At 31.7% G+C, this 22669-nt stretch overlaps 4 protein-coding genes across 5 annotated transcripts; 3 read left to right on the top strand and 1 right to left on the bottom strand.

Moving 5' to 3' along the window:
- The first annotated feature begins 1343 nt into the window (after window positions 1-1343).
- On the top strand, window positions 1344-4890 carry LOC100780700 (uncharacterized). Its single transcript, NM_001358564.1, has 4 exons — window positions 1344-2418; window positions 2654-2829; window positions 3100-3323; window positions 3825-4890. Exons 1-4 carry the CDS (start codon window positions 1380-1382, stop codon window positions 4618-4620), a joined length of 2235 nt encoding a protein of 744 aa, NP_001345493.1. The 5' UTR covers window positions 1344-1379; the 3' UTR covers window positions 4621-4890.
- A 1054-nt stretch (window positions 4891-5944) lies between these two features.
- LOC100788883 (ras-related protein RABF2b) lies at window positions 5945-9333 on the bottom strand. Of its 2 annotated transcripts, XM_003546336.4 has the most exons (7): window positions 9251-9333; window positions 8167-8244; window positions 7900-8067; window positions 7271-7319; window positions 6759-6832; window positions 6394-6487; window positions 5945-6159 (listed from the first exon to the last, which is right to left on the bottom strand). In XM_003546336.4, the coding sequence occupies exons 1-7, from the start codon at window positions 9287-9289 to the stop codon at window positions 6059-6061; spliced, it is 603 nt and encodes a 200-aa protein (XP_003546384.3). In that variant the 5' UTR covers window positions 9290-9333; the 3' UTR covers window positions 5945-6058. The 2 variants fall into 2 exon arrangements, with proteins under 2 accessions (XP_003546384.3, XP_014622888.1); XM_014767402.2 differs by lacking the exon at window positions 5945-6159 and having other exon boundaries at window positions 6681-6832.
- Window positions 9334-13349: 4016 nt separating this feature from the next.
- Window positions 13350-13694, top strand: LOC102659787 (uncharacterized). The gene has a single exon (XM_006598226.1). The coding sequence runs from the start codon at window positions 13350-13352 to the stop codon at window positions 13692-13694; it is 345 nt and encodes a 114-aa protein (XP_006598289.1).
- A 7803-nt stretch (window positions 13695-21497) lies between these two features.
- On the top strand, window positions 21498-22357 carry LOC100527503 (transcription repressor ovate-like protein). The gene has a single exon (NM_001250037.3). The coding sequence runs from the start codon at window positions 21541-21543 to the stop codon at window positions 22288-22290; it is 750 nt and encodes a 249-aa protein (NP_001236966.2). The 5' UTR covers window positions 21498-21540; the 3' UTR covers window positions 22291-22357.
- The last annotated feature ends 312 nt before the right edge of the window (window positions 22358-22669 follow it).

Here is a 22669-nt window from a genome sequence, read left to right as displayed (position 1 = left end):
GATCATAATGCATATACTATTGAGCTTAATTAATTAAACTATTTTATTAATTTTAATTAATCAATTACTTATTCCTTATATAAATAATTAAAAATAGTAATATATAATTGTATAATAGTGTAATTTTTTTTACATAGTACTATATTTTAATAAAATTTTACATATACTACTTTTTTTAAAAATTAATTAGAATACATATTGTCATTTAATACTAAATTGTCACTAATAATAATTTATTAATTTTTATAATATTACTATATTTTAATAAAATTTTACATATATTACTTTTTTAAAAAAATTAATTAGAATACATATTGTCATTTAATACTAAATTGTCACTAGTAATTTATTAATTTTTATAATAATTATTTTAAAATAATACTTAAAATACTTTTTAATTGAAAAACTGTGTAAAATTTACATCACAAGTAAAAATTAGATTCTTTCTATAATAGTATTATACTACTTTTTTTAATAAAAAAATTCATTTTATTACGCATCTCTTTATTTTAATGTACAAATAAAGTACTCCCGTCTTTAATTATAAAATATTTTCTTGAATTTTATTTATTCCTTTTATAAGATCATTTTTTAATTATTAAATGCATTAATTATTTTTTTTACATATCTTTTAAAACTATTATTCCTAAAATATTTTTTATTTAATTCTAATTCTATTTTCAATCACTCATTTTTTTATTTATTATAGTAAGTTTCAATGAATGACATTTTGCAAATAACTTTATTTTTTACTTGGCATTAGAAAATTAGATGATGTGAACTAAATTTCTTAATTAATATAAAATTAGTTATTTTTGTTTACAAAGAAGAGTTTAGATGGAGTATTATTTAGAGATTTGTATTATTTAAAAAAGATTTTGTGATTAGGAACGAAGAGTATATAATTATTTCTTCTGTCTTTAATTATAAATTTTGTTTTTAGAATTTTATTTGTTCATTTTTATAAGATTATTTTTTAATTTTTAGATGTATTAATTATTCTTTCTCGAAATATTGATGAGAAAAAATTAAGCCAATGAATAAATTAGAAAATAATAATTTTAAAACAATAATATAAATAATTGAAAATTTTAATATGATTAAATTAATTAATTAATTTTCTTAAAAAACATAAATGAGTTAAGATGGTGTTATTGTTACGGATACGGATAGTTAAAAAACATAAATAAGTAATCACTTTTGGCCAATCCCAATTGTTTACTAATCAGTATAGCGTGTACTAATAAAGTTTATCCTTGGAACATTCACTTTTTTCACTTGACACCTTTATTCCCATTCTTTTCTCTCTGTAATTCTAAATCTTCTTGACAGAGATATGATCCGAAGAGGAAAGTAAGCAAGCAAAGGTCTCTCTCTCGATGGGTTGCAATCAATCGAAGATCGAGAACGAGGAAGCGGTGGCGCGATGCAAGGAGCGGAAGCGCTTCATGAAGGACTCAGTAGCCTCCCGCAACGCCTTCGCCGCCGCCCACTCGGCCTACGCCACCTGCCTGAAGAACACCGGCGCCGCCCTCGGCGACTTCGCCCACGGCGAAGTCCAAAACCCTCAATTTCACTCAAACGACAACAACACCAGCAGCTCCTCCTCCTACGTGACGGCGGCACAGCCCTTCGAAATTCCTCTCCCGCCGCCCCCTCTCCCCGATTTCTCCCCCGCCCCACCTCTCCAGCGGGCCGCCAGCATGCCCGAGATCAAGATCAACAATCCCGACTCCAGGCCCAGGCCCGAGCCCGTCACCACAATCGTCGAAGAGGACGATGAGGAAGACAAGGAGTTAGAAAACGAAGGGTCTTTAAGGATGAGAAGAAGCAACAGAGTTAATAGTAATAGAAGGGTGTCAGAAGAAGAAGTGCAAGAGCCTCGTCCTCCTATGCCTCCTCCTCCTTCCAAACAACCTGATCACGCGACACATCATCACCACCACTCCATGGCGCCGGACACTCAAAGTGGTGCTTGGGAGTACTTCTTCCCTTCCATGGAGAACATTGCCGGGACCAGCCTCAATGCCGCTGAAGAAGATGCTGTCCATAAAGTGCACGATATTGAGAGGAAGGTGTTTGAGGAAAAGCCCAGCAGGGTTGTCCTTGAGGAGGAGGATGAGGTTGTCACACCTGTCAGGAAGGTTGAGGTTCCTGAGCCTGTACCTGAGCCCATGCCCCAGCCCGAGCCTGTGAATGTGCCGGAGGAAATGATGGAGACGCCGGTGTCGATGAAGATGAAGCAGACGCCCAGTTCTGTGGAGGGGAAGAGGATTGTGCAACGTTCTGGGAATCTGCTGCAGATATTTGCTGACCTCGATGATCATTTTCTCAAGGCTTCTGAGGCTGCTCATGAGGTTTCAAAGATGCTTGAGGCCACACGATTGCACTATCACTCCAATTTTGCGGATAATAGAGGTACCTACCTATTGCTACTTCTAAATTGGGTACTTGTTTGAAGTAATGAGCTTTTTAACTTCTAGTTTTATGATCAATTGGTGGGAAAGGTGTGAAATAATGATGATCACTTCACAGATTTCATTGTAAGAGTGTGGCTAGTTTGGACTAAGGAGGGGAAACAAGCTGCTCGTTTATTTTGTCATAATGAAGTGTATTTATGCGAATGGTTTTTGTTTTTGTATTCTTCTTGCAGGGCACATCGATCACTCTGCACGGGTCATGCGAGTTATTACATGGAACCGATCCTTTAAGGGAATACCTAATTTAGATGATGGGAAGGATGATTTTGACTCGGATGAGCATGAGACGCATGCCACCATCTTGGACAAGTTGTTAGCGTGGGAGAAGAAACTCTACGATGAAGTTAAGGTAATTTGACTGAGACAACTGTTATGTGATAGGAGTTTTACTTAACTCGTCCTCCTTTCCTATTTAAATTATAACAATTTTCTTTCAAAGTCATGCAGCTCTGAGTATGACAATGTACATGTATGTATTTTTTAAATATTTATATCTTTCTGTCTACCTATCCTTTTTCTACTGCCTTATCTTTGCTTAGTTCTGGGTTAAATATGCAGACAGACAGACACACATTTCTTGTTCTAATTCTGAATTTGTCTGCATAATATTATTTTATAGGCTGGTGAACTAATGAAATTTGAGTACCAAAGAAAAGTTGCCGCCCTTAATAAGCTGAAGAAAAGAGGCACCAACTCTGAAGCATTGGAGAAAGCAAAAGCAGTTGTCAGTCATTTGCATACAAGATACATTGTAGATATGCAATCCTTGGATTCAACAGTCTCCGAGATTAACCGATTACGTGATGAACAGTTGTATCCAAGACTTGTTCAGCTTGTTGATGGGTGAGTAATAATGTAGAAGTTTTTCTTTTTCTTCGATTAGTGATATTCATCCACCCCATGGGGTGGAAAATAGGAGAGAGATAGAGAGAAATTGAAAGAAATGATAGGTGATGTGATGTTAAAATGAGATAGATAGAAAAATAGGGTGGAAGTGAGATGGAAGAGAAAGTGTATGTAAGAGAATAACTATCCTTTTGTTTTTACAATTCACATATTATAATTATAGATGACTTGTCTTGTAACCTTGAAGAACTTTTTCTTTTTGTTATCTCAATTCACATATTTGGCATGCTACTTCTCGAGTCTTCATTAATGCTCCTGTTGTTACGCATGTTTCTACTCTAATGAATGCAAGTTGCATGCTTCTTGCAGGGAATTTTTTTTTTTTCCTTAATCCAATTAATACATTAGTCTGGATCTGTATGAGTGCACAAACACATCCTTACGCATGACACATATAAGCTTCTCTGTTAATATTGATGGACTTTTTATGGACTGCAGGATGGCCACTATGTGGAAAACCATGCTAGAGCACCATGTGAAGCAATCAGAGACTGTGACATTGCTGAGAAATTTAGACATTTCCCAGTCTCCTAAGACAACTAGCGAACACCATTATGACCGAACATACCAGCTATTTCTTGTTGTGCAACAATGGCATTCACACTTTGAGAATCTTGTCAACCATCAAAAGGGATACATAAAGGCACTAAACACTTGGTTAAAATTAAACATTATCCCTATTGAAAGCAGTTTGAAGGAAAAGGTTTCTTCGCCTCCAAGAGTTAGAAGCCCACCCATACAAGGCCTTCTCTATGCATGGAATGACCGTCTTGATAAGCTTCCTGATGAGCTTGCTAGGACAGCTATAGGAAACTTTGTTGCTGTGATAGAGACTATTTACCATCAGCAACAAGAAGAAATAGCTTTGAAGAGGAAATGTGAGGATACACGAAAGGAGCTATCCCGTAAAACCAGACAATTTGAAGATTGGTATAACAAGTATATGCAAAAGAAAATACCAGATGAATACAATCCAGATAGGGCAGAAGACGCTAATGCTCCTGATGAAGTTGTTACGAGGCAGTCTGCAGTTGAACAAGTGAAGAAGAGATTGGAAGATGAGGAAGAAGCCTATGCAAGGCAATGCCTCCAAGTGAGGCAAAAAACTCTGGTAAGTCTCAAAAATCGTATGCCAGAGCTCTTTAGGGCTATGTCGGATTTTTCTCTTGAATGTTCCAGAATGTACAGTGAATTAAGGCCAATATCACAGAACCTAGGCCAGAGCTTATCATGAGCTGGGTTGCGCTTATTTTATTTTTTCAGTTATTTTTTCTGGGTAAAATATATTTATCTTGGTTGTGTTATATGATATGATATTACACTTAAGATCTCTTGATTGGGGATGAGTCCTGAAGATTGCATTTGACAGTGTTAAATAAACAGTATTTGAATTTTCAAATTATTGCAGAGAATGCAGTTGAATGGATTCATGCCCTTTGATAAACGTTCCATGTATGTTTTGTTCAGTTGTAATTAATGTAAATCTCCTCAAACCGTTTCAAGATGCTGCATGCTGGCTGATAGAAAAGGTGTCATTTATGTTTATAAATAATCATGCTTCTGGAAGGAAAAAAAATAATTAGTTTATGAAATCCAATTCTATAATACAGGGGCTTCAACTTGTAGCTCTTGATCAATATCAATCTGACGTCGTTTTTATTATATATAATAAATAATTGTTGGTTATGTGATTTGAGCTGAAATCATCTAAAGGCCTTTTGCTATAAAGAACTGAAGATGCGATCGTATATATTTGACAGTACACTTCCATGATTAATCTGCGAAATAGTGATGTATTCTATGTAAATAAAACAACTGTAGCTGAAAGGAAAAAATGATTTTTTTTTGTATCACATCTGGTTGCCTAATTAACTCCTAAAGTGATAACTTGATGTGTTAACATCTACTATGTTTGTTACAATTTTTTTATACATTTATTGCAGTGTATGAAAAGTAATTTAATATTTTATTTGATGTGGCAATTGTTTTATTTGTAATATTCTTGTTATTGTATATGCTTAAACATTTGATGAATTCCGTCTAATAGTTTTTTTTTTATTGGTACGTGAGAAGGTAAAGAAAATTTATATTAATATAATTATTTATTCATGGAAATAATAGATGTGGTTAAGCAGCCCATGGAGTTGGATTGTATAGCCTATAAAAAAAGAGAGAAGTTGAATTAGGCTACCCATGGAGGGAATTGGCCCAATTAGTGGGCTAAAACCCATTCTTTAAAGATTTGGAATTGATCACATTAAAAATCATTTTGTCTCAAAAGACTGGTATCTGACCCATGACAAAAAAGAAATTTGTCTCAAAAGATGAAAAAGTGAATCAATTTAATTGTTTCCTGACATGAATTTGGTTTATGGGCTTTTGGCACTCTAGGCTTTTTTTGCCCGAGCTTTTCTGTCTTGTGAGGTTTTTCGCACGTAGCATAAGGAAGTACTGTGTTGATGAATATATATATATATTAAAAAAAAACAACAACAACGCATCCAAACTTGGAAGAAGATTATATACGTACATGAACTAGACTCCTGATCAGTAGTAAATTACAAAGGGAAGGATAGTAGTGATTCAATATTCAGTCGTCAATGTATTACAACAACGAAGTCAAAGGTTCCTTGGCACCATTCATTATTCTATGATTTGATTACGTAGGAATATCAGGCTGAGCAACAAAAATAATTTCTCCCTCTATCTTGTATATCGCTGTTCAAATTCATCCCAGTAGGCTTTGGTGGTAAAGCTCTAGCTAGTCTTTTTGCTGAATTTATCAGATAGAAGCAACTTAACACAGCTGCTATATTTCCTTAAACTGACACCTATGGTCAATATGGTATGGAGTTGAAAATTTCGTGGATAAGTTTTATTAGTAAAATAGTATTGAAGTCTTGTCCATGAATTTTTCAAATAATTTTTTCTCCACACCAAAACTAACCATTTGAGGAAAACAATTGAATTGGCTAAAGTGTTTTGAAGATGTTCAGAAAATATATACCTATTTCATAGAAAAGCTCATTGATGTTCTCTGCAGTCTTAGCAGATGTTTCCATGTAGAACATTCCATTCTCTTGAGCAAATTGCTCTCCTACCTGCAGTAGTTTAATTTGCTCAAACGAGTTACAAGGAAAAAAGAGAAGGGAATAGGAATTTGGTGCAGTTATATTATATAAACTGCTTCTTCACAGGTTCTAAATTATTGCATTTTGAAATGAAGAAGTGGAAAAGAAAGAAAAATATTGGATGAGAAATGACAAACATAAAAACTGAAGTATTCCCACGTACTTATCATTTATATGATCTACATTTGTCTATTCCAAGGGATAAGAAAGGAACAGGGTATGAAGATGATCTCAACACTACCTCAGCTTCAACCTCTCTCTTTGGCTCCAAATCTGATTTGTTTGCCACTAATGCCATCACCGACTTCTGATTTCCTACATGAAGTAGTTACGGTTTTACTGTAATGAGATAGGAACAAACCAAAAACTGATGAAAGAGAGATAGAAAACAAGTTATTAATGTCCAAACTCCAAAGACAAATATGAGTGGGTGATTATTGATTAAGGAATAAGAAGAGTGGCTTTATTTCCAACTTCTTTAATCTTTAGGTACAAACTTGAATTGCTGCAACAAGAAGAAAAAAAACAAAAGAAGCTGAAGCAATAACTACTCATAGAATGCACGTAGTGCAACCAAAAAATATGGATGCACTTAATAAACTTGATTTGTTGTTTTTCCACTAATTTGGTGTAGAAATAGTTCAATATACTTATCACATGATGTGAACCCAAGATCAATCTGCTAGTGCTAACAACCAGCTGGTAGACAAAAACAACATAGCATTTGTTTATTTACCGAGTTTGAGGCATTACCATGTGTTTGCAATTCCTGAACCCATTTTTTGGCTCGAACAAATGTATCCTGAAATAGAAAATCATAACAGGCAAAAAGTTTTAAGATTCATTCAAGTGCTTAAAAAGAAATGAAACATTAAGATAGAGAAAGTTTCTAAGTGTATATATAGGTTACTAATGTAGTATTCAGTAATCATTTATTCAAGAGAAAAGACAACATATTGCAACGCAACCACATTCTTCTGAAAAAAACTGTGGCCTAAAGAGAAGGAAAGCATACCAGAAATTTATCCTACCTGCTGTTAAGGTTTACAAGAATTAATGCCGAGCAAGATTACTCATGACTCATGATCATTAATTTATTTACATGTTAAATTTGGTTGGAAACAGAAGTTCCTGTCACAATTTACATTGTCTATCACTTCACAGTGCAGATTTTGATATTTCTTTCTTGCCAGTCTGATATTATGACCTAGCAATGTCAAATTTGAGGCAGAGCATTACAAGTTCTTTATCGGTTTTTGTAATAATTTCAAACAAAATTGCAATAAAGGAAAATGTTATTAGGCTTGCCATATCACAAGTTCCAGTGTATCCACTCCAGGTAAACCATAAATAGTTTCAAAATTAACAAACTGAATACTTACAACACTTGAGATGTCATAGACAACAATTGCTGCTGCTGCACCACGGTAGTACATAGGAGCCAAACTATGATAACGTTCCTGTCCTGCTGTGTCCCATATATCGAACTTTACAGTTGCTTCAGATAATGATAATATTTGGGTGAAAAAAGCAGCTCCTATGGTTGGTTCCTGTGCGTAGATTAATGTTAAGATTCCTAAACTGTAGTTGTTATTGTGCTGGGAAAGCAGCTTTCCAATTTCAATTAATGCGATGAAATGGAAGTAAACCTGGTTAGGAAAGAAATGGCCTTTTACAAATCGCAATGCTATGCTGGTTTTTCCAGTTCCCATGTCTCCAAGAAGTACCTATAAGAAGGAGCATATTATATGAATGTGTGTCTGATCTTAATGATTAATTAACATATTTTTAGATGAAAATTAACCCAATACTATATTGTATAGCTATAACTAAAAATAGTGGATACGATACAGTGTGATATACAAACATGGCAAGTATCTAATGAAGATTCTACAACAATCCGGCGATATGGCCAACTTTATAAAATCAATTTGGTTAATCGAATTATTTTTATGAAATCAGTTCGGTTAACTGAATTCGTTTTCACTTAAATATATTTTTTATTTGAAAAATAGAGTTTAAAAATTAGTTTGAAACTGATTTTAACTTTTAGAACTAGTTTAAAACTAATTAAAGATCAGGTCAGTTCATAACTAATTTTTTTAAATTAATCTGATTTTGAATCAATTTTTAAATTAGTTGATTATTTGTATATAAAATCAAACCAGTTAAAATAATTTGAGACCAGTTTGGTACAATTTTTTTTTTATCGAACTAATTTTTGTACACCTCTATCATCATGGGATCATCCTGATTCAAATTCTTGGCATGAGGGGAGTGTTAGAGATATCACTTCAACTAATAATATCAATAAAATAAAAGTATATAATATATAAATAAGGACAACCCTTCTCTATTGAATTAGTTTTAGAAAGAGTTAGGTCTATGAGTATCAAATTGATATTTTGGTTAATTACAATTAAAAAATATCGGTTAATTGATCATGCACTATATTGATCTACTTTTTCTGTTTCTATTTCATATTTAATAAGTAATAACGATCAATTCATATGATTGTTATTCTTGATATTAATTATTCTTCCTTTGTATATCTGACCAGTACGAATATTTGATAGTTGATACAGCAAGGACAATGCAATATGTAACGGTAGAAATCATTAAACTAGTCATTTCAAGATTAGGAGCAAGGAATTAAGTGGGGAAGGAGGGGGGATGATGCAATAAAATGACTGAAATCTGAAAAGAAATAACCATAAGGTAAGACATACCCACCAGCTTGGCTTGAATGATCTTATTCCCCGGCCTTGCCATGGCGCTAGGTTGAACAAAAAGAAACAAATTAAATTGTACAAGTTGCAGAAAGAGAAACTTATGACAAAAGAAGCTACTAGCTAAATTTCTCGCTAGTTGACTGGCAGTTTTTGTTTAGCGTTGACTGTTTGTTAGTTGAATACTACATAATTCTAAATGTCAGCACCGCTTTGATATTCAATTTTGGTGCCGTTGCTATTATCCATTATAAGGCATTCTCGTTAACTATATCGATTGCATCTCACGAGGCCTAAAAACTGCAAATTTGCTGCTTTATGTCTGAAAACTGAACATAGTAGAAAACTTGGAAAACAACACTTCAAAATACATGCTGCATTCCATAGTCTCCTAGCATAACAAGTTCCTCATAATCAAATATTTTCTACTGATTACTTCTGCCATGTGTTCATTTTCAAAATGCAACTTGAACACAGTTTTGCTTGAATCAATTGCACGGTACGAAAAAATAGTAGCAACATACATATTCTTCAATTCTTCATTTTTGTTTCTATTTATTTATTATTTGTAAAGTTTAAAATCTTATTAGTTACTTTTTTTACCAATTATATTCTCATTTATCTTTTAATCTTTCATTAATTTATACACGGTTTTATTGCGGAGTAGAAAGAAAATAGGATAAAATAGAAAATCTCACTGTTATTTTATTTTATTAGAATCAAGAAAATTAATTACTTTTTTATTTTTATTTTTACATAACAACCTGAAAAACAAGATAAAAATGAGTAGAACTCCAGACTCTACAAGTAAATTTTATTAGTTAGTAATAATAAAGTCCTTATAAAAACAATCCATTAAAATTTTACAAATAGAATTTCTCTAATTGATTTTATTTTCTCTGAACTCAAAATATATGCCAATAAAAAATCAAAAACTAAAAAGAAAATCCATTTTAATTAACTTGTACTTGAAGCATAAGAAAAATTGATGACCTGAGAATCTATTTGAATCTAGGAATAAGGAGAAAGACAAACACAAGGTGTCCAGAGACAAAATAGGAAAGCGCACAGGAAAAAATCAATCATGTGTAGGATATCAATACCATCTTCATCAATGTTCATAAACTGCAATATTATTCACTTTAAAGAGAAACTAAAAAAGCATGCGATTCTCAAAAGCTTCCTTCCCGGTGCTCTACATTATGTGGCCGATCGTGGGGCTGAAACTGAGGCGCATAAAGTGTGCTACCGGAGCTGCTGGAGGACGTGGCCAGAGGTATCGTACCCTTTGATACCATTAGCCACCCATCATTCGGCTCTAGATTTTAATTTTAATATCTTAGACACGAAGCTCATTCCATCTCTAAATCCTTATTTTATTTCTAAATAACTTATTAGTATCCCACGGATGTTAATTTTATAATTTATAACTTTTTTTATATATTATAACTTTTTAATGTATTTATCTATTATATTTTAATTAATAAAAATATGTATCCGTATATATATATACTATACTATACACTGATTCTGTTTATGATTTCTCTTCAGTGACCAGACAGGGTCTCCAGAAGAGTCCAAATTAAGATGTATGCCCCCACTCTATATATGTGTGTATACATCAATTCAAATTAATTTAGATAGGTGTAATTGATTGACAAAATCAAATTAGATAGGTGTATTGTGAATCCCCACTGTACGTAATAGTAATGTATGTATAATATAATGGTTACCCTAAAAGATAAAGTGTTGTTTAATTAACCGTCTGTATTGAATCATTATTGTAACAGTGGGTAGAGATCATTCATGTAAATTATGCTTAATTACATCCATATATATCCGTAGATTTTGATTCTGTAACAATAAGTGTGTTGGGTAAGCACTTATATATGGTGGTGGGGGTGGAAGCAGTACAGGTTGTACAATAAAGGTGCGGATCCGGAGGGAATTGAGTGGACCTACATGTTGTTGAGTAATGTTATTCGGTAATTTACATAGTAGGGCTATCAATTTCTGCTTAGTTATATAGGTAGTAACTTACATACATTTGGTCCAATTTAAATAAACTTCTCTTATTAGTTAGTAGCTGAGAAATAGAAAAGAAAGAAGACATAAAAGAAAATTAATAAAAATAAAACAGTGAGAGTAGACACGAAAAAACTATTAATTTGATCCTTAAGGAGTTAATGTCAAGGACTTTTCAACACTTAAAGGATTATTTTGTAGTATAATTTCTAATGTTCGAGGAACTGCTTATATAATTTATTTACTTTTCTTAGAGATGAAATTGATGGCACCGACCAATATTGATTTATCTTAGATCTTTTACTAAACCAAAAGAACTTTGTGGGAAAAAAAAATCAAATTAGAAGCGAAACAAAGAATAAAGTAAAAAAATTAAATTGTTTGAATGAATAAAAATTAAAAAAATTCTTAAAAATTAAAAAAATTCTTCTTATTTAAATGAGTGGAAGAGTAAGTGAAAATTTGAAAAATGCTTAATAACAAAAGCATCTTATATATATATATATATATATATATATATATATATATATATATATATATAAAAATTGAACTTAACTTTACAAAAATAAAGATTTCTTACTGTATTACTTTTTCAAACATAAACTATTTATAATTTATTCATTTATTTATTATGCTACAAAAAATATTTAAATTTTAAGGAATTAAAAAAAAAATCCTTCCTCACTTTCCCCTTATTGAGGGGAGAATTTATTGGTCTGGGTCAAAAAACCATTTCTCTTTTTTTTTTCCTCAAACATATAATAGAAAAAACTTAATACTTTTATTCTATCTCTTTTTTCTTTATTTTATTTTGAATATAGAAGAAGTAAGTGTATGATTAGTCAGTCACTTGTTCAAACTTAAAAGTTGTTACACATATTACGTAAAAAAATATAAAAGAAACAGTTCTGAGAAATTATAAACATCCGTTAATAAATTCTATTTTAACAAAAAGAGTCAAATACATTAATAAAATAAAAAAAGAGCCAAATACACAACAAGAACTCAAAGATGTAAAAAGTTATCTTTGACGGAATGTTTAATTGTTTATAACACATCGTGAGACGTCAATATGACTAAGCTATATGTATTGTCTTTTAGTGAGGACATGCCATGGATCGAGTTTGCATTTAAAATCTCACCCAAAATTTTCACTACTAGACTGCCATTAATTGATCAGTTGTTGCCTATTTAAAACAACAGTTTTTTCATAGATGATGAGGATTTATTCCATAATTATCTAAATAGTCAGTACTTTCTTCCGCATAATTTATTGCACAAACGTTATCAACCTTCTTTGTTTCAACGGTAAAAAAAGAGAGTCAATTTTCATCCTTTCCAATAAAAAAACACACATTTTCTTGTAAATATATTTATATTAACTTAAATGTAAATCTTAAGCAAAATAAACATCTTAACCACATTTAATGTTGAGAATTAAGTTCACTAAATCAATTTTACCAAATTTTAAACCATACAATCCTTTTATTTTTATTTTAGTTCAAAAAAAATTCTCACACATTTCAATAGTAATTATTTTAAGACAAATGCTAATTAGTATTTTTAGTACATTAATTAAGAAATTAATATATATATATATATATATATATATATATATATATATATATTAAAATGCGTAAAATTAGTTACCCATAACTTTTGTTATGCTGTCATCTGATTTCTACCTTAAATACTACTATTTTCTTTTAGTTATTTAATTAATGTCCTAATGAGACAGCTTAGCCAAACCCTTATTTTAATTATTCTATTTAGCATTAAATTATCGTCAAGAAAATCTTATGCTAAGGGAAACGGACAGTACATATATATAATGGACACAGACCAATTTCAAAAAGTCATAAATTGAAATTTCAGTTTCTGACAGACCCTAAGAATTTTTTGATATTGCAAGATTGTATCATTCCCCAGTCTTTATGTTCATCCTTTTCCATTATAAGTTCTGGTGCGAGGGCTCATTGTACAACTTTTCTCTGTGCATGCACTTAAAAACATCTTAGTAGATTGCCCCTAGAGGCATAAACCATTTTATATGCTTCCAATTTTCTCTGTTCTATACCATGAACCTTGAAAATTGTCACTGTGTTGATAACACAAACAGCAGCAGATGGTCAAGTTATGTGAGAATTTTCTGCACTCCTTTTGTGTGTGTTGATAATTTGATGACAAAATTGAAGATGCCAAGTTGGAGAACGTTTTGGAGGAAGATCAAGTGGGAAAAGAGGAGGTTATTCAGCTCTTCACCCGCAGTTCATGTCCAATATGATCCTAGCTCCTACTCACAGAACTTCGATGATGGCTATTCCACCGACCCTGATAACCTTTCTCGCTCATTCTCAGCTCGATTTGCAGTCCCCTCCAAGATTTTTGACAAGAGTGAAATGGTGTGCAATGGTGATAAATGATTAATGAGAGCAACATGGTGTAATTTTTTTTCCTAGTTCTTTTGGACTCTATTTTATTTTTCCTAGCTATGAATATGATGTTGTATATAGTTTTGGACATCTTGTTAATCTCCTTGACTTAGATGTTATAGTAGAAGTGATTTTCTTAAGATGTCTTCACTTCTTTTTCTATGTGATCTGCTTTTATTCTTCATGTATAGTTTATCAACTTTCTTTCCAATTCTGGATATGCCATTTTTGAGTCAGGTTGCTGTCAGTCCAAGTGCCTCAAACTGTCATTAAACAAGTAATCAGATTCAGAAGTTCGTGAGTAGAGCTTTAGTATTTATATTTTATATATTATTGTTTGCTTAATAATAGAAGGATTGCCAATAATTATAATTTATACTAAATAAAAAGCACATTTAACCTTCAAATGGAGTTTATATTATTTTCTGTTCAGTTGTAGTGTGATAATATTAAATGTTTCCATTCAATATCTTACAAGGAACGTGCCTTTGTGGTTGAGGTTGAGGACTAAAGTCTTCATTTCTCCTCTGTGGTCTAATCTTGCAAGACAAAGACAAAATAGAATATGATGTTTATCGTGCACAAAATCCCTATATTGTTGATCATATGTCTAAAGGTCCTGTACTTGCTAATCTTTCTGGATCACTATGTCTGGCGAAGTAGAAAAGCAGTAACTGCAGGACCCATGTGTGCTGTGAACATGGACTAGTGTAAGTGTCATTCAAACCTTTTTCCCTTGTCTTGAGGTTATTTCTTCTTGCCTTTATTTTTTCGCTAATGCTTCTTCTTGTGCCAGAAATAAACTGCATTAAGCAGTCTGAATTGTTATGATGGTTCCACTACTACCAGCGTTAATCTTATATAGGAAGTAGGCTAGAAACTACTCCAGAGAGTAACAAAACATAAATAGAAATAGCAGAAGTTATTGGAGCATTTAGTTATCTTTTTCAGTCCTAATTCACCATCCCATCCCTTTTGTATCACCATATGCACATCACTATCACCTAAAGGTTTCAGACCTGTGTGGCGGGGCTCATGGAATTTAATGATTGTCCTTGTGCTATTCATATTTCGGACCAAACTGTCCTATGCAATTATTAATGTCTGCAGCACTCTACAGTGCAGCCGTTCATAAGGGTCCAAGTTAGAGACAGAACTTAACTTGAATGCTCCATTAATTCACTATCTTTCTGCTTCTAATTGACACACTCAAATTGCAGCCCCGTAAAATTAGGTGCAAGAAAAGCACAATAGCTTAGTAACATAAATAATATGTAACAGCAAACCTTGTCGTTTTGGTTCACATGTAGAGATGTATGTGACTATAGTTGGCAGCTTCGGGGGCTCATCCTCTACCTACAATAGTTGGCAGCAGCACCAGAATTAACATGATTCCTGACATTGTGGAAATAGGACCAAACTTTGTCTTTGTCACTTGAACCAAATACTTATTACGGTGGTATTGGCATGCTTAAAGTTAAATGCCATCCCATCATTATGGAAATTTTAAGCAAAATCAACATGACTTTCTAATGCCACTGACACTATACATTATTTTATACTACAAGTTGTGTTTTATGTATTCTTGTTTAGTAAAGAGAATAATTATATTATCAGGAATTATTTGACTTCGATTTGAGATCTTATGGGTATCATTATTCTCAAGATTTTTTTTTATGTTTTAATCTAATAATAGATCTCATTTTAATATTTTTAATAATTTTTTTAGGTCCTGCAAGGGACCCATCTTTTCATATTTATTTACAATTTATTTTAAAATATTAATTATATAATTTTTAACTAGGAAACAAAATTAATTCAAAAATAGAAAAAAAAATTAAGAATTAAAATATTTATTCATCAAGATTATTTATTAATAATTAAATAGTATCATCAACAATGGCTAATTTTTACTGGTTGATTTTTGTATAAATCTGGTTTTTGTAACAACCAACTTTTATGTAATGGCTAATTTTTACGGGCTAATTTTTAAGGTTATTTTTTGTAATAACTATTTTTTAACAACTAATTTAAATTACGAATTAACAACTCAGTTACATAATCAAAAACAAACTTCAACATTCAACTAATTGAGCATGTGTTACAACATAACAACCGATAACTTAACATAAACTACTAAACTAATTAAAAACAAACTTAAATACATAACTAATTAATGATAACTTAGACATAAAAATTAACTTATAAACTTCTTAAAACTATAATTACAGGTGATTTTGTGATTCTTGAGTTGATTTTCAATTATGTTAGTCATGTCTTTTATAAGAATATCGTATATCTTTACAACATTATCGAACGTCATTGTCTTTGCTATTTGTTTTTGGACAACATTTATTTTCTTTATTTATTTTTCAATGTCAGACAAGTTGACAATCGGTGTAAAAGAAGATGTTTCTTCCCCTTTCATCTTCCTTTTGACCACCTTTTGTCCCATTAGGCGAGCGAGTACTATAGGGGTGTCATTTTTGGAAACCTCATTCGATGTCTTTAAATTAGATGATGATGAGTAATTTTAATTTTCATTCATCTTTGTTCTTTTTGAAGGAACTTATTTGTATTATTCTAACCATCTAGGTTGATTTTTTAATAGCCGCCATGCATGCTCCAAAGTGAAATTCTCTTTTTTGTCTTCCTTCCAAATAACATATGCATTAACCATGACATTGTTCTTGTATAATTGTTTTTCTTCATAGCAACTGCTTGCTTGTAATAACCATTGAACTTTAAATGACATTGTGAAATTTTGGTCATCAAGATTTCAATTGATTGTTGAATCTTTCGCTTATATTGTCACAATATGTGTTGTAAATTTCTACCATCCTTTTCCAAAAAGCCTTTAATTTTTTACCATGACCGACTATTGAATTGAGTGAGGCATTAAGTCAGGAATGACTGAGAAGTTTATCTTCAATTGAAAAAAAATAGTTGTGTGCCATTTTCTTCTTTGTAGAAATCCCTCCTCCTTTCTCTACTGTAATACTTTCTCACCCAATTTAGGTAGAAAATTGTGGAAATTATATATCAACTTCTTTATTTGAAGGAGTTTGAGCACGATTAGAACTATTGGGAGGCTTACAGAACGTGGTGGAGGTGTTTTGTGACATTAAAGAAAACATTTGAGAACTTTGAGAATTTTTGATAGAAATGGATTGATTATAAGTTACCGGTAGTGGTAGTGGTAACAAGTAGGGAATGAAATAAGGAGGAATTTGAGAATTTTCCCTCATTAATGGAGGTGATAGTGACAAGCAAAGGAACAATAGAAGAGGATGTTACAGATTTTTGTTAGAGGAGGTTGTTGGTAATTTTACAACAAATTCATATAAGTTTGCCAATTAAATTGATTTGGATCCATTTGACAAGGAATAAATAAAACAAGATTTAAAATTAAAATTGGAAAATTTGAGAATAACAATGGGAATAAGAATAAAAATATGAAAAATGTGTGAAAATTGCTTCCCACAATGACCCAATTTATAGGATTCATGTATAATTCTATTTCTAAAATCTTTTGATGTGAAAAGTAACTACACAATACTAATAATAAGTTTGCAAATGCAATTGTATTAAAAAAAATTCAATCAACATTCATTGAAACACCTTCTCTCCCTCCCCCCTCTTCCTCCCTTAGTATTTCTTTTGTTCCCCCTCCCCCTCCCACTCTCCTCTGTTTTCTTTCTCCCTTCCTTCTTTGCTCTCACCCTCTACTCCCTTTCTCCTCTTTTTCCTTTCTCATTCCTTCTCCGCCTCCACTCTCTATTCCCTTACTTCTCTCTTTTTCTCTTATGCCTCCCCCTTTACCCTCATCCTTCTTCCCCCAATGTGTTGTGCCCCCTCCCCCTCTCCTTTTTTTTTTTTTTGTTTTCCTTTCTTCTCCGCCCCCACCCTTTCCTCCCTCTAAATGACCTTGCATAGAGGCAGATTTGGTGGTCCTTCATCCAATTATGCCTTCAAATCAGTGCCAACCAAATGTCGTCACAAGCTCGAAGAAGAAGACAGTGATGCCGACACAACTTGAACGAATGGATTCAAAGACAAGCATCTCCAAGTCTATTTTTTTAATTGTTGATGATTTTTGTTCAATTTAGGGTTGAGATCTATTGTTGTTGTTGTGTATCTGGTTGTTCTTCTCCTTAAAGCTTCATTTTTTTCTATTATTAGTTGATGCTTCCCGTGTAATGTTGTGGAGAGAGATAAAGTAAAAAATCAATTTTTTTAAATGGATGCAATTCTTCTACCCGTACTGATCCACGTGAAGATCCAACATCCTGCTGTAGTAATGAATCTTAGCAAGATCAAATCTTGATATTAAGATCTTCTTGCAAGATCCCTTATTAGAGATGCTCTAGAGCCTTGACTAATTATCAACCGACCCAATAAAAAGGAAACACCTGTCAACTATCTGATTATAATTTTTTAATTGATTGCAATCGAAACCAAGGTCACTTAACAGGTGTCAAAATTGAGGGATTCGGAGGATGAGTCGAAGGCTAAATCATTTTTCATTTGACTATTATCACTGCAATGGAGAAGTATAATGGAAATTTAGAAGTGATAAGTAATAAGTTGAATTTTCAACTGGTCCTAACCAGATTTTTACGCCCAAAAAATAGAAATCAACCAATCAAATTTCACATAAATGAAATTCATGGTTTTTCGTTAGATTCGACTAATTTAGATATTTGGCATAACATTTTTGCATTTTATGATTATAACAGAAGAAACAACATTTTTTTTGTCAAAGAAGAAATAACAATAATGTAGATCTTGGTTTGCAGTATGCCCACATCAGTAATTAACATTAGTTCCACGGACCAAACTAAATAATATTCAAGTAATTGTTTTAAAAATATATAAGAAAACTCTAAATGAAAAATAAAGCATTTATCGTCCAAGACAATGAAAGAAATTAAATATTTAATTTTAAAATAATCTTAGGTCTTTAATAAAGAAAAATGTTAGTTGTGAAACCAAAAAAGAGTACTAGTTATATTTAATTAATACCATAAATCACTCGCAAACAAGCCAATCAAATAATATAAAACTAGCAGTTACTAATTAAGGTGGTTCACAAAAACGTTATTGATATTGCCAATATTGTGCATGAACTACATTTTATGACCCTTTTTCTAACCCCTTTTTTAAGAAACATTTCTGCTTACATTATTTTTTTTATATATTCTTTTGTCAAATTTAAGAAAAAAATGTTACATAAACATAAACTTATTTAGGTATATGTGTAAACTGAATTTTTATATGTTATTGTTTTTAAATTGCTCTTAAGGTTGACCTAAGCAATTTAGTGACATCAGTTATAGTTCATAATTAAAAATGACTTGTCTGAAACTCTGAATATTCCAATATTTTTAATACAATTGGTTCAACGCTATTTTTTATAGTCATGTTTCTAATAAAAAAGTGCTAACTAACACAAATAAATATATATATATATATATATATATATATATATATATATATATATATATATATATATATTTGCAGTAACAAAAATACATTTAGTTGTTGTAAAAAAGACATATATATTTAGTTAATATTGAATTTAAATGAAAATATGCTTTAAAGAAAAATAATTAGAAGTTCTATTAATGCAAAAAATATTAATAACAGTTCTCTATTGTGCTACGTATTTTGGTTAAAATGTAACATCAAATACAAAATTAATGCAGTACAGCACGTTAGCACCACCTTTAATTTGCAGTGTGTGTAGATATCACGTATGAAAGAATTATAATGACCTCAGCTCATGTTACCGCTTATCATGCTTTATATTTTTTTAGAAAAAACTTACCTATAGACTTTGGTATCCTCAAGTAGTAGTGACGATTCGGGCTAATTATATATAGTTTCAGTGATGTAATTGAATAATATTTCCTCAACCCAGAACTGAGGAAGCAGATAGTGGCATGGTAATAACCATGATTAGCATTTTTCATTAATTTTAAATTAATTAGAAGAGGCAGTGATCGAATACAATTCATTATTTTTTCAGTAAACCTGTATTAAAGAATTGAGAGAACTTCACTGCTGCATGCTTCGTGCTCTGACCTTAGGATCGCCGAATTCAGTTCGTCCTGGTTGAGCTTCGCATGCTTTGGATCAGTGATGTGAAAGTAATTTTATATAATTAAGATTATCAATAATTCTTTAAATTATTGTATAATTATCTCCTATTAAAAACAATAAACTAGTGATAAAAAATTAATAATTAAAGACTTAAGCATATTTAATATTTTAAATAATTAAAAGAATTATTAAATTCATTTTCTTATTATGATTTCTTTATTCTTGGTTTTGCACCACCAAAAAAAAAAAAAAAAAACATTTCCATGAAGTTCCCCACCCAATTTGCATATTCACCGGCTAACGACTAATGGTCCACAATTGAATGCAATAAATGATAGACGTGATTGACTAAAACTTAAATTAAATATGCTGAATAGAGCCTTAAATCAAGGCAATAATTAATGAAATAAAAATCGTACTGTGTTTTTTTAAAGGAAATAAATCATATGTTAAAAAAGTTAAAATATTAATTATTCAGATATTATTTATTTTAGAGTAACATTCATATTAAAATGTAGACGACGATGTTTATTGAGACTTCCAGTCTACAAAATGAAATAGTAGTTAAAATTGATTCTTGCTATCAAGAGCTAATTGGTTAAGGAATTAACAATAGAATTTTTTTTTATTGAAAAATATGTCTAAAGTGTATTAAAAAATATGATGGGATATATTAATGTTTTATTAAGTAGATTGACTTTATAATGTTATAAAAAAAATTAAAAATTGCTAGATATTTTATTAAATAAATTTAATTTAAAAGTATAATATATTTCTTTAAATTATAGTTAAATATTGAATATGATAGTATATAATTCTCAAATATCCAACTTATTTAAAATTAGGCTTACATGATCATTTAATTAATATCAAGATCTTCAAAAGTTAGTTAGATTAATAAAACTGAGTGTACATACATTGAAGAAAACAATTTTACCAATATTGATCCCGGCCTCCTGGCTTCACTATATATTTTCCTCTTTTTAAAATAAGGATATAATTTAAAAAATAATAATTACTGTACAGCCTTAAAATTTTAAAATTGTAGATAAATACAAAAAAAAATTTCTTCATAAAAGACAATTAACTTCAAAATTATAAAAAATAAAAGCATTTTTGTCCGTATATATTGATTTAATATAGTCTCAAATTAACTCGAACTAAAAACATTTAAATTTCGCGAAGAAAAAAGGAGTTAAAGACACAAAAACGTTATTATTATAGAACTAAATTCAACATCAATGCTCATTTGCGAGTTTTTTTTTTAAAGTTTGATATTAATATTAGCCAATAGTATTAATTAAGGCAAACGGATTCAAAGTTTAAACGGCCTCTTAAACATATTAAGCAGGTAATATATATCTCTCTCTTCGGAGTTCACAGTATCAATAACTACATTTTCCTTCCAAAATAAATATGGTTCTTATTTCTACCACTAGCCTCAAAAGAGACAATGACCACACAATGTCTGCCATACTTTACTTTCTGAAGTCCAAAGTTCACACAAATGGTAAAAAGATCATGATTACGGTCAAGAAATTGGCGTCAAAAAATATATAATAGTTTTGAATTGGATTTGGCAAGAAGCATGATTCTCAAGCAAGTCCATGCGTTTCACCAAATTCTCCCCTAACCAAATTCATTTTAATTGACCCCTCCTTCATTCCCATGTCCCTTTATGTATAAATCCCCAATTTCCCATTAGCTAGCTATTGACAAGAACCAAGCAAGCATGCCCAAGAAAATTCGAGATTACCTCTTCAAAATAAAAAACCCTCGCCCTCAAGTCCGGTTACCCTCTAAGAACTGGATTCTCTCTGGCTGCAAGCATCCTAGGACCCCTTCCTTTGCCTTATACAGTGGTAGAAACCAATCTCATCATAATCCTGTTCTCAACAACAATAACAATAACGATGCTGCCACCTTAGCAGACGTTGATCGTTTCCTCATGGAGAATTTCAAGTCTCTATACCTCAAAGACGAACATGATCATCAAAACCACGACCAAGAAATTACAACGCCACGTGATCTTCCTGGCTCGACCCGATTCTTTGTGAAGCCTGCAGGGTTCTCTGGGTCCCTAGTGGAGGATGCTTTCACAAGTGACGAAGCAGCATCAATCTCAACAATCAACGATGTTTCTTCTTCAAATTCTTATGAGAAGGAGGCTCTTCCGGATAATAGCATCGCTTTATTGACGCGCTCGACCAGCCCCTACGAGGACTTCAAGCGCTCCATGCAAGAAATGGTGAACAACCATGAAAGCGTGGTTGATTGGGATTTCATGGAGGAGCTCTTGTTTTGTTACCTTAACCTCAATGAGAAGAAATCGCACAAGTTCATTCTCAGTGCTTTCGTCGATCTCATCACCGTCATGCGTCGGAACTCGGAGACACCTTCCAACAACCCACAGAGCGTTCGAACCGTTAGGAGTCATCGTGGGACCAGAAATGTTACGTTAGAATTTGGGTCCTCCTCCTAGTCCTATATAGTAACAACAAACCATTAAAATTCATGTACTAGTTATTATTATGTGATGTCATTCCCATACAAAGGTCCAATGGGGGTTATCCTTCTAAGAGTAAGAAAAACTAGCTCTTCTTCCAAAACCATGCCAAAAACTAAAAAAAAGAACATGGGACGAGGTTGATGAAAGATCATGTGTTTTAATTTTGAGTTGACTTTTATTTTCCGGGGTTTTTCTCCCCGGGCATCACATGCACTAAGGTGTACCATATGATTTTGTGTTTTTTTATCAACAATGAGCACTTTTGTTAATCGCTTAAGCATTGTGTTATTGTCTTTTTGAGAGAGATGTTATTGTTATATTGATGTAAAATTGTCTATAATATATATTAGGA

Source organism: Glycine max, chromosome 15 (genome assembly GCF_000004515.6).
Source record: "Glycine max cultivar Williams 82 chromosome 15, Glycine_max_v4.0, whole genome shotgun sequence".
Classification (NCBI taxonomy): domain Eukaryota; kingdom Viridiplantae; phylum Streptophyta; class Magnoliopsida; order Fabales; family Fabaceae; genus Glycine; species Glycine max.
This window is presented reverse-complemented; position numbering and strand designations above follow the sequence as displayed.